Source organism: Thermobia domestica, chromosome 18, assembly GCF_964235325.1.
Source record: "Thermobia domestica chromosome 18, izTheDome1.hap1.1, whole genome shotgun sequence".
NCBI classification, from domain to species: Eukaryota; Metazoa; Arthropoda; class Insecta; order Zygentoma; family Lepismatidae; genus Thermobia; species Thermobia domestica.
The window spans coordinates 77,900,726-77,914,151 of record NC_137471.1 but is presented as its reverse complement, the minus strand read 5'-3'; the positions used below and the strand labels follow the sequence as shown (position 1 = coordinate 77,914,151).

The 13,426-nt window shown below is 36.4% G+C and overlaps 1 protein-coding gene and 1 long non-coding RNA gene across 3 annotated transcripts in view; one reads left to right on the top strand and one right to left on the bottom strand.

The window, feature by feature from the left end:
• The window catches only part of LOC145675645 (uncharacterized), a 203,221-nt gene that overhangs the window by 11,517 nt on the left and 178,278 nt on the right, over window positions 1-13,426 (bottom strand). The window lies entirely within an intron of this gene.
• LOC145674842 (uncharacterized) overlaps window positions 1,455-13,426 on the top strand; it is a 94,291-nt gene continuing 82,319 nt past the window's right edge. The window contains exons 1-2 of the mRNA XM_081745070.1: window positions 1,455-1,662; window positions 9,428-9,518. Of these exons, the coding sequence (XP_081601196.1) occupies window positions 9,454-9,518 (65 nt within the window). The 5' untranslated portion in view covers window positions 1,455-1,662; window positions 9,428-9,453. The remainder of the gene's footprint in view (window positions 1,663-9,427; window positions 9,519-13,426) is intronic.

Sequence of the window (13,426 nt, the reverse complement as noted above, 5' to 3'; positions counted from 1 at the left end):
TAAAACAGTGCGCAAGTAAAAATCTACTACCTCTTGAGGTTTTCATATAAATTGAGAGAACACATCACTCCAGCTGTAAGCTCTGTGCCGAATATGCGCGCTGTACACACAAAAAGTAGGAAGAATTTGTTCTCGCACGAAAAGAAAATTGACTCATATTGTTTCAAGGGCGAGGCTGTAGATTTTCATAGCATTATATTTGAATTAGGGTGTTCATATACGAAATACTATGAAGAAAAAAATAAAATATTGTCTCTTATGTATTATACAACTTTGGAATTCAGTATTGCTTTATGTATATTTTACGTAACTTTTTTTTCTTTCTTTTGCAAGTGTCTAGGGACTGAATACATATTTTTGAACCATATTTTAAATTGAATTGCATGTGAAATGTTTGTGTGAAAGCATGTAGAAATATACTAAGCCGCAGACTAATATGTAAATAGTTATAAAAATAGTCTTAAAATAAATAGTTATAGAAATAAGTAGAAAATATCAAACTGACTGTGAATTTTTAAATTTTACCAGGATAACATAAACGTGAATTTGTGTCTCACGTTTTATTAGTCTGTACGTCAGAATTATCGTAGATTTGAGCACAGACTAGAATACATACAGACGAGCAACTTCCTATGTGGGCTATTGAAATCAGTTTGGATCGTCTGCACAGCGAAAGAATCAATCAACGCTCTCGGTGGGCCGGATCTGTGTCGCCGTGTGTGGATGGCGCTGCCATCGGTCTTGGAACTTGACGTCATAGGTTGTCATAATAACCGGCAGATTATTTTGGTTTGCTTCGCATCTCAGTTTTAGTTGTAGTGCAGAAAGATCAGATAAGCTAATGTTCACTTTTTCTTGCACTGTCTCTGGACTGGACGTCCCTTTCCAGCTTTTTTTTTTTATATTAATAGAATTTTCTTCCTTTTAAAAGAGTTCACTTTGAAATTATCTAAGTTCCGCGAACTACGTCAACAGAAAAATGTTCCCCTAATGCAACTAAAAGAGCGAAAGAGTAATAGTTTGTAATAAAAATATAGATGTTCCTGCTGGAAATGTGATCTGACAAGTTCTTATCCAAACTTGTATCAGTATACACTTAATTCTATGTACATTGATGGACAAATCTGAAAGGTATATTTCATATTTAATTTGTTTTTTTTTTTTTTTTATAGCAGAAAGATTGTATACTGCATATCAAAAATATCTCACGGTTTTTGGTGCAAGCTGCAATTATAAAATATTGCGTCTGCGTTGTTGTTCAGAAACTTTTTGAAAGGCGAATACTACTATCCAATATTAAGATTGTATAACAAAATGGAAGAAAAATAATAAGAAAAAATAATCTAGTCTGTGGTTGCTTACGAAATTTCCACGTATGTGACGTCAGTTCGACTGTTTAGTTCCGTCGTCGTGTGTTAGAGGCGCTACTGTCGCCAAGTTTCCAGTTTTTCGCTGAGTTTGCAGTCTGTATATTCTAGTCTGTGGATTTGAGTTAATTGTCAAGATTTGAGTTGATTGTTGTTAATCGTTATGTCGACGAATCATCATGTTTAAGGTTGGAAATAAAATCGTGTGGCTATTTTTAAATTTCAATTCGTGCGGTATTAACCCAGAAATTTTTGGAAATACGATTTGAAGACAGCTGAGAAATCACATCTTTTCGTAAGTTTTCGGATTAGAACAATTAGTAAGTAGAATCTTAACCATCTAAATTTTTTTTGTAACAAGGGAACTTATTACAAGTAACTAAAGTTCACTAGTAGTTATTGGATCAATCGTTCGTTCAGTGGTTTTGAAGATTTTGTGCCAATGCGGAAATGCAAATTAAACTGCATGCTTAGCTGTGGCGCCGATTTCTGTATAAACATTTGAGAGAGGCCATTCAGGTTTGTCCGATGTCGGTTAACAAGGCATCAGTGAGTATTTGAATACAAACATGGAAGTCGAAACAAACTTTACGGGCAGGCAGCATCCACAGGGTTATCGCCTGTCAAGCCTAAATTATCTTAGTTCCTCGTCCCACAGAAGGATATGGTTATTACTTGAGATCACTACACAATGTCCTAGAAATGTATAAATACGTTATCAAAATGTATTGATCATAATATAATATATCAAGGTAACAAAGAAAGTTCTGTCGCTTTTTGTGGAGGTTTGTGTTCAATTGGTCTCACAACCGCGAGTTAAATGCCAATGAAAGCGAAGGTCAGTTGTTGGTTGGGTATATCGAACATACTACCTGGTTGTGGCTGTTCAGTTACACAGAGAACTTGCGTAAGGATAGAGTGAACATGACACCTCCACAGAGCGTCATAAGGGTGTGTATGCTGTTCAAACTCTGGTCAAGCCTTTGGTTAGGGTGTCGTGACTTCGCGGACAGTGCAGCGGTGATTTAACAAGTTTAAGCACGGCCACGAAGCACTCGAAGACGCACCACGTGCTGGAAGACCAACACATGTACAAAATGAAGATCTTGAGGCACCGATTGAGGCGAACAGTGGCCAGACATGTGAGGAAATGGGACTACGATTCAGTGTGAGTGGAGAGCCATTCGGAGGCACCTGCACTAACTTGGGAAACACTACAAGTTGGGTTGATGGTTCCCGCATGATTTGCATCTGGGCCAAAAGGCAACGCGAGCAGACACCTGTGTTTCTTTGTTGTCTCGTCTGAGGAAGGAGTCATTTCTGGAGAAGGTGTTGACATGTAATGAGATGTGGGTCCTGTACGAAGCTCTACGGCGCCGTCATCATTGGTTAGCATCCCATGAACTGGTACCAAAACAGCCGAACTCAGCACTGCACCAGAAGGTCTTCCTGTGTGTTTGGTGGACTGTTCGCGGCATCGTGCATCGGGAACTGCTACGAGCTGGTCAGAGCATCAATGCAACTGTGTACTGTCAGCAGTTGAGCCGTGTTAAAAAAAAAAAAAAACTCAAAACTCCGAAGTTGCAAAGGGATCCTACTGTGACAGGACAATGCTAAGCCCCACGTGTCTAGTATGACCCGGGATACCGTTCTACGCCTTGGATGGGAAACACTATTGCATCCGCCGTACTTTTCGGACATTGCACCGTCCGATTACTACTTGTTCCATTCCCTGGACAACCACCTTCGAGGACGCCAGTTCAAATTCCTACTAGAGGTCCAAAATGCACTTCTTCGCTTCACGGCCATCCAATTTCTACCGCAATGGAATCCATGGCCTTGCAGAACGTTGACAGAAGGTCGTCGATGCTGATGGAGACTATTTTTGATCTTCCAGATATGTCTTAGGTGACATATCGATATGTCGACTAGGCTGAAGGAGACGGATATCGATGTTCTAAGGTGGTGGGTGAAAATGCGACTGAACTTTCTTTGGTACTTTTATAAATTATTTCGACTTCTGTTCTATATACTTTCAGGCGCGGTTTTAAATTAGTATTCGATCTCATGTCACTGTGAGTACTATTTGTGTCACTGATTTTGAATCATTCAACCTTCAATATGAAGAGTATTAGTTTATTTGAGAAGATGCTTTGGAATTTTGGTTATTTGCTTTTTGCTATTAATACTTTTATTTTATTTGCAAGTCGTATTTCATTATATAACTCATATTAACACTGATTAAAACGAATAGAAAATTGTTATTATATGTGATATGGCCAGAGAGTTTCTAATGTACATGTCTGTGCATGTAAAATCATACAATAATATTATTTAATGAACTTTCTGTAGAATTATAGTGATCGCCGTGAGTCGTGAAGCTTGACCTACATTTACCAATTTCAAGACACAATAGAACGCGAGCGTGTATCCCGATCGTAAACCATCACGCATGAAATTCTGCTAGCGTCGTCTCTCCGTCTCTCACGCCATATGGAGAACATCTCATGAGAGTACACTGTTGTCGGATTGCCGCTATGTATTCTTTTATTGTTATTGTTTGTCGTTCCGTATTTTTGCTATTATTATTGTTACCGTGTAATTCGAATAACTGTTAGTGTTCACATTATTGTTCTTTAAGTGATGTTTGTTTCTTCGCTAGTTTGCTATGTCTTCTAAGTTGGGCAACGTTGTTGTTGCATTTGTGTGTGTTGTTTCACATTTTTTCAAGTTCGAAGGCAGCTCTACAAATCGTACCGAATACTTCCGATGCATCAGGCGAAAGGGAAAGCAGTTCTATGATTCGTATGGAGCTCAAGCTTCACGAGTGACTATAGTGTGATATATATTGAAATAATATTTACAACGGAATTTCTTAAAATGCATGGGTCAATAGTTGGTGTAAGTTGCTTTTGGTTAGAATTGGTTTAATGTACGAGGTCTGTCCAAAGATTAATCGAACTTCCAACAAATACAACCAACGAAACTATTCTTGACATTCTGTTTGCCAGTGCCGCGTAGTGTGATTCTTCCCAAGCATTTTAATGGCAATTGCATTATCCTGTTACGTGTCATCGTGAAACTGCAAGCATTTGGTGTTTCGTTAAGTGGTGTTTCGTATTTGTAGTGATTTTGTGGTATTACGAAAATGAAGATTTTAGAAGAGCAGAGTGTGTTCATGAAAGTTTCTTTCAAATTGGGCAAGACATTTACAGAAACTTTGGAAACGTTGCATGAAGCATATGATGAAGAATGTGTGAGGTCAACTCTTGTTAAGAGTGACTTCAGCGTTTCAAAGCAGGAAGAACATTCATCGAAGACGAAGCAAAACTGAACGTCCATCAACTTCATGTGATGATGTGCACTTTCAGAAAGTTCAAGGTATTATATGGAAAACTGGTTGCTTGACCATTCGCGAAATAGGCGAGGAAGTAGAAATAAGTAAATAGTACTGTGATGTGATCTTCGTTGAAAACCTGAATATGTATTGTGTTGCTCCAAATTCATTTCACGGATGCTAACAAACGAACAAAAAGAAACACGTGTAGAAATCTATGAGGGTCTTTTGAATCATGCAATCGAAAATGATTCCTTCTTGCAAAACATCATAACAGGTGTCGAGACTTGGATCTATGGCTATGACGTTGAAACATAAGACGAGTCATCCTAAAGGATGGGAAAATCTTCGCTAAGAAAGGATGTCATAGTTGCTCAAACGGTAAAGCGGAACTTGTTCTTTTCTTTGAGTTTCGTCTTGTTGTTAATTATGAGTGCGTCCCATGTGGTCAAATCACCAACAAAGAGTATTATTTAAAAGTGATGAGACGTTTGAGGGAGGCAAAGACGATAAAGAGACCGGATAATTAGAAAAATTGTACATGGATTCTCTACCATGACGATGCTCCTACCCATTTGACGCTCCTAATTAGAGAGTTTCTGGCGAAGAATAATACGACTGTTGTACTCGAACTACCCTTCCCATTTTACCTGGATCCTGCAGACTTTTTACTATATTCCCTAAGTTAAAATCTACTTTAAGAGGTCGCCGTTTCCAGTTCATAGAGGTGATAAAAAGAAATTCGCTATGAGACTTCAGGTTATTCTTAAAGTGCATTCCAGGATGGATGAAGCACTGGGAACGAACGCTATATTAATAGTGAAGGGAACTAGTTTGTGCAATGGAGGCTTTAGATTTTATGATGAGAAATCTAAATTTACACGTTTGTGCTGCCAACATACTTGTTCTTTTGATCCCCGCATTCATGAATCTTTGCAAAACTGTCTCATATTTGTTGATACTGTCCAAATTCTTTGACCATTTATTGTCGTGTAGTGTGAACGTCATACATTCGTAATCTTAACGTACTTGTGTCTGCAATGTCTGAAATTGCTTCGTGTACTGTGCAATATGGTCTTGTCAAACCAAAGTAAAATGAACGTGCTGGGGATTCAGAATTGACAATCCATCTCAGGATTTTGTAAAGTAAAACTTGTAGAGAAGAGGCAATGGGTTCGTGATCTGGGTTGCTTTTACAATTCAAATTGAACACATTTTAATGTCCAGGTGATGGGCGGCCAGACACCTTGAATTGAAGCTCGGCACAGATTCAATGAAAATCGAATCAATTTACGGCATTGAACAATTCGGAGTACGAACGCTTTCTTGACAATAATGTCATTCCTGTCGTAGACGCAAATGCATGTATTGGGATACGGACAAAATCTCGCTACCGAAACATCGCCGCCCAAAACCTCGCGGGACAAAATCTCGCCAGGCCGAAATCTCGCGTGGCCAAAACCTCGCCGCCCGAAACCTCGCGGGCTAAAATCTCGCCGCCCAAAACCTTAGGTGGCCAAAATCTCGCTTGGCCAAAAATTTGCGGAATGAAACCTTTCCTTAAAATTTACCCAATGACTTTCTTAATATGCAATTCTATATTACAAATAATAATAATAATAATAATAATAATAATAATAATAATAATAATAATAATAATAATAATAATAATAATAATAATAATGATAATAATAATAATATACAAAACATTGTGTGTGTGGTCTTTCTTGGGGTATTCCCGTTTTCCCCACTTTCTTCATTCCATCATTTCCTTCATCCTGATCATCTACGTCTCCTTTAACCTACAGGACATAATCAAGGGACGTAAAAACTCATATTATTTCATACTTTCATAAATATTATTCGATTTTTTAGAATTTCCTAAGGTCACCGTCAAAGTGAAATAAAAACCATCCCAGGCTCAAACTCCATATATATTGAAAATTTGATCGAAACAGGTCGGGTAGTTCAAGAGTTATTAAGTCACAAACGCAGTCAATTTAATTTTTATGTATTTCTATATATTTCGCCCTTTTTCTCCGTCTTCCCGTCAAAGTGAAATGATAAAAATCATCCCAGGCGATAACCTGATCTGTGTGGCAAATTCGATCGAGATTGGTCTCGTGGTTCAAGAGTTATTAAGTTTTATTTATTTTTATATATCTCCCACTCCTCTTCGCTGTGTCATCAAAGTGAAATAACAAGACATCCCAGGCTCGAACCTCATCTATGTTGAAAATTTGATTGAGATCGGTCGGGTGGCTCAAGAGGTATGATGTCACAACATGGTCATTTTCATTTTTATATAAATATATAGATTTTCAAAGCACGCGCTAGAATATTTTCTTGTCATTATTTTAATGCAATTATGTGTTATTACAAAATGTATAGCAATATATAGAGCATTCTACATCGAAGAAATCGTCGTGACGAGGTTTTATACTGACGACATTTCTTCCCAGGCAAAATTACGTCCCACGTAGTTTAGAAAAGGCTAGATTCTGTGTCCAGAGATCAGGACCGCGAGGTTTTGGCAGGAGAGATTTTGGGTATGGCGAGATTTTGGTACACGAGGGTTTGGCAAGGCGAGGTTTCGGCCTGGCGAGATTCTGGACAGGCGAGGTTTTGACCCGGCGAGGTTTTGGGTGGCGAGGTTTTGGTCTGGCGAGATTTTGTCCCGCGCGGTTCTGGCCACGAGGTTTCATATCCAAACCGCATGTATTACCCTTTAACAAACATGGGTAATATTTCGATTCCAAAACGCTTTCGTACATCCTCGTGGTAGCTCGACTTGGTCTACTACTCCTTTACGTGTCCTTTCCTCTCTGGTTTTGTTGGAAAGTGTCGGCCATTGAATTCTCCGTTTAATGAATCGGCAAGAGATTGATAAAATGCAAAGTGTGTAGATTGAAGTCAGATAAGGTGGTCATTGAAACGTGAACAAAGGAACAATCTGTGCGTTTATTCATTAAGAAATACATAAAGGAAAAAGAGACAACACAAAATAGATTTTTTTTTTTTTTTTTTTTTGTGTCTGAGAATGTAAATGAACTTTAACTTGCGCTGATAGAAATAGAAATTAAAATATAGTTTTACGTCGTAATATTGATTTGACAATGAGAATTCAGTGTCCATGATTTTAAATAAATAACGTTTATCGCAGAATTTTAGTCCAATATATTACATGTCCAAAACTTGATATAATTACTATTATGATTATTAATTCACATCATTCATCGTGTTGGACGCGATATCTTCACAATACTTTCGAAATACACTCGAAATGCTTATAGGATTTTTTGTTGTTGTAATTATACCGTAGTCTAATTAGTATTGATTGCTAATCTGCTCATATATATAGTGATTATTCATCTGGTCGTCTCTCTCTGCTGAAACAACTTGACACTGTTTATCACCTTGAAGTTTCACTAACTATAGGTGCTTTGTGCATTTGTTCTGTTACTAGCCTTTACGTATAATCACATCTGGCTTATGGCTTGAGAAACTCTTTCAAAAAAATATATACTTTGAGGTTTGTATTACTGATTCCACGAGTGGGGGAAGCAAACTTCCTCTGCGGAGATAGCATTACAACTATATGCATCGCAACATCGATGCAATGTGTATAGTACGTCCGACCCTACGCCAATTTCATTGCGAGTGACGGTGTGGTCGTCGTGGGCGCCCGAAGGGGGCTCGAGCCCCCTGGCTCACGAAAACAACTTTATTTCTTAAGATTTTCTTAATACAACTAAAAATACCAAATGTGATATAGGGACACCCCGTACAAAATTTTCTTCGGGCGCCCATGGTGGTCGTCTATACGTTTTTATACTTCTGTGCTGTTTCATTATGGCCATTCACTCCGCCAAGGCTCGAGCTTCAATTATCGTCACATACTAAACATCAAACAATTATCCAAGATGATCGGACTTCTGCTAGATCACCGCTACAATTTTAGCGTGTTGTATGCAAATTGTTCTAATGATTTGAATTTTATTGGCTGACCTTTGGCATAGACGAAGCTTAGAATTTATTCTGCATCACCCGTGTTCAATATTGACTGCTGAATTAAGCTTGTCATATGCCAATGCCATACATTTTACTTCGATCGCGTACTCACGTATCTGCACTGGGTCACAAAACGTTCTTGGAAACTTGCAGAATGACCTTAGTAAACACCCTGTTGTGCAAGATCTTCTTGTTAAATGACTTCAGCTTCAGCAAAAGGTTGCGTTGTCATTGTTTGCTGGGTGACAAGACATGGCGGCATTCGTAGAAACGAGCAAGCCTACATATCAACCAAGCAAGGCGAGTTGGCAAGTATTTCGATGGGGTTTCCTTTCTTTTGTTCTACTGTCAGTTTGAAACGGATTGGAATTAAGTCCACTATTATATCTAGATTCTTTCAAACCTATTTTGAGCAATTGGTGAGTGTCGTCTCGAACTGGTCACTGAGATAGTGTTACTGTCCTCTTCCAACACCGTAATTTCTCATATTCATATTTAGTTCCTTTTGTCTTGTAAAGGTTGCAACATATGCGTACAGCCTGGCACTCGGAAGATTATTGTAGAATATACACTCATGGAATATTTACAATTATCATTGCACTGCATTTTATCTTTGAAGAAAGAACCTTCTTATTTCCCACAGTAAAAATACAATATATTTGGTTATGTACGATTAGTTTTTATATTAATATTTTGTGTTTTTAATCTATAGGAAACTACAGCGAGCTTATCCGCATAATGAAGGATTTTTATGAAGTTCTTGAAGTGTCACGGAAAGCTGTCAAACAAGAAATAAAAAATGCGTAAGTATTTTGATTAACAGAATGTTTACTACCTTCACATGCAGGCACGTAGCCAGGATTTCGTAATAGGGGGGTCCGTGACATGAAATACTGTGGTTATCACACCACAAAATTTCGTAATGAGAAGGGGTAACATGGAATCATACCAAGGGCTAGATCAATCTAAACTATTTTTACTGGCAACTGATTTGTTAGAATAATAAAATAAGGATATGTTAGTATTTTAATAACAAACTCTGAAGACATCTCGAGTAAAAGAATATTTAAAAAAATATTGGAAAATATTTTATAATATCTACGTTCCTTCGTCTGTTCATTCAAATAGAATAATTTTCCTTTCATTATGATTTCAACTGTTATAAAATGCACATATCTGCTATTTTAAAAAGTACATATATCCAGAAACGTTTTATAAAATATTTTACAATATCTGCGTTCCTTTCTCTGTTGAATCAAATGTTAACAGAACTTTTTGTTTTTATTATTCCATCAACTACTGTCTGTTTCAAATGAGAAGCAGTAGAAACTGTTTCTCAAATAACGTTTGATACTGCAGAGAAGGGATAACGAAAAATTATGATAAAAATGTCCTCATTATTACAGAACGGGACTATGGTTTCGAAAGCTTGAAATTTCCGTGACTTGTAGCAGAAATTCTGAGAATTCCGTAACTTTGCTAGAAATTTCAAATTCCCTGACTTTTCCAGGATATCCCGTTCATTCGGCACGATGTATTGCAAGTAATTTGGCTAATACGTTCCTCGTAAGGCTGGAGTGGAGAGGAAACAATGAGAAGGGCACATGCCGACAACGCTGGGCTCAAATTTGCGTATCATTGCTGCTGCTTATTTAGCTCGTCACTATTTGTTGAAAATTTCTTTAGCAAGTGTAATTGGAAACTGTTGCCAGGCTCATATTATTGGTGATTGTGGGCATTTCTTAAGATACCTAACAGTCTATCCGATAGAACCGGTTAGTGATGAGCAAATGCAAGACCAAGAGCAAGACCCGAGTGATTTTGGTGTTGGTCTTGGTCTTGGTTTTGCACTGGAACCTTTGGTCTTGGTCTTGGTCTTGGTCTTGGTCTTGGTCTTGGTCTTGTACACTCAGTTTTGGTCTTGTTTGCAAGAGTCTTGCATGTCTTGCTTTTAAGAAATGTTATACTTTTCATAGGTAAATTTTACTTTGAACCTAATGAAAAGGGAAATTAAATGAAAGAAAAAAAGAAAGAAAAAGAAAGTTCTGTAACAAATGTGATGCATGGAATAAGTCGTGAGTGGGGACCCTTCGCCCCTGGTGGGGGGGGTATTCATAAAGCTATAGGCTTATGTCTAATTATATTGGAATATATTATCCATTTCTTAATTTCGAACATACTAGGTTCGATCGAAATGAGAAAACTCATTATCGGACTTCTGAAGAAAATAAAATAAAATAAATAAATACATGACCGTGTTTATTATATGGAATTCCCAGTCACGACCCCCTTTTCAGTTTTATTAAAAATAGAAGAAGAAGAAGACGAAGAAAGGAAAAGGAAGATAGAAGAGAAAAGAGGTAAAGTAAGAAGGTGATAAAGAGGAAACTGTTACTGGATATTTTGAGAAATATGGTAAAGGAAAGTGAATAATTATCGAATTGGGATCATTTCCAATAGCTATTGGGTGAATGTTTGGTATTAAGGTGATCAAAGGTAGACACATGTTAACCCATACATCCCAGACCTAGATCCATTTAACCCCAACTACCGAATTATCCCAATCTAGCTCTGAGATAGATGAGAAAGTTTAATTTAACCGTTTATTCAATATTTCCAGAAGTTCTAGACTAATATCCAATATTTGAAAAATAAACGACGAAGTTGATGGCATGCTAGAATCGACCACAGAGGAAAAGAAAAAAAAACAAAAACAAAGTAACACATCTATTTATTGAAACTTTTGACTCTCGAAGTTCTCTCATGATGATCGTTCGTCAGGCTACTTCCGTCCCTTTTGCTTACTTTATAGAGCCAACTTAAATTAAGTTAGTATTGACATTCAATGACTTTAATTGCCAACTACCATTAATTATAATAAGTCACACATATATTTCAAAATAATTGGTGCACTTAATACTAAACCTACATTTCACTCACACACACATTCATACAGGACAATGTATACTTCAGGTTGTATTTAGTTGAATTAAACTAACCTAACTACATTTCTATAGACATTTATTACATTTCAATAAAAGAAAACTTAGTTTGACATAACAGGAAAAATTTGATACATGAATAGAATGTTTCATAAGCATGCATAGAAATCTGCTACTTTCAACAAGATCAAATAACACATTTCTCTTTCTAGAGATATTAAAAGTTGGATTACATAAAAAAAAATTCGACAAAAGACGAAAGACAAAAAAAAAAATAAAATAAAATAAAATAAAATAAAGGAAAAAAAAAAGAAAATTCAAAGGTCAATATATTTAAGATTCAGTGCAATGAATACATATCATTGCGGAAAAAAGAAAGAAAAAAATATAATTGGTTAATCATTTAAAAAAAAGCACTTTAGTAGCATTTTATTGAGTCTCTGTCCCAAAAGAAATTTCGACAATTTTATGAGTCTTTCTTCTCACGTCGATAATAACTCCATTTTCAACTCTCTTTATGCACTGTGATTGGTGTCCATGAGAGTATTTAATCGTTTTGGTTTTAATTACAGACAAATAGTTGCTTCATATTACATATATATTTTTTATTTCGTCACTTGACGCACTTGGTATGAATATTCCAAGTTTATCGAGATTTAAAATATCGAGTCCAGTCCCAAACATTGGGAACATATTTCCATATTCCTGTATTCACATTCCTATATTATTACCAAAATCAGTTCATCGATTTTTTTCTGGTCTAGATCGTGTAGTCAAAATATTCTAGTCACTGAATAGTTAGGTTTCCAATCGTAGGGGAAGGATTTGTTTCATAGTTTACTGATAGAAGAATTTGTTGGTGGGGCGCACTGTTTCGTAGTTTACTGAGTTCACTATGATCTCGCAAAATAAATTTGGATAAGGATTAGGGTTATTTTTACTTTTCTTACGACCTGCTACTTGTTCTATTTACATGCAGTATTTAACATGATATTCAACTTTAATAGTCACAAACATCAATAACAACTCAACAAAATGTCATTTATTACAATTTACGCGGTAATACTGTATATCACAAATAGTTGGTCAGTGTCGGGTGTCAAAAATCTATGGTAACCTAAAACAACCAGGGTAAATACCGAGCCCTTTACATACATACTCGCATATATATATATATATATATATATATATATATATATATATATATATATATATATTCATACTACTCAATATAATAAATTTCACTTTAATATCCATCTTAGTATTTCGTCGACATTTAATTTCTACATAACCTTTTTATATTCAACAAGTATTCACGCTTGTTTGGCTCAAAATAAACAAAAACCCTGACTAACAAAATTCTTTTTTTCTCATAAGGTTGCAACATTGGACTTTATATGTAAACCCGATAATTAATAATAATTCTCAATTTACTAAGATCCGCGTATAAAGGAATGGTTGATATTATTTAGTAAGTTGACACAAGAGGTGGAAATACAACAAATAGAGCAGGCACGTAACCCTTTAAACTACGTAAGTACATATACAGATGTATATACAGAGAAAAAAAATCAATGTTATTCGAAACTAGTGGGCCCAAACTACTAATACATACACCATATAACCAATCAATAGAAAGAAAAACCAGAAATCAGTAATCAGCGGGTATAAGTTGTACGATCAATGAATAACAAGTAAGTTTCTGGGAATCTGAAAGCGTTGTGTACCTTCTCGTCAGTTTCTCCCGTGGTGGATTGAGTATCGTGAAA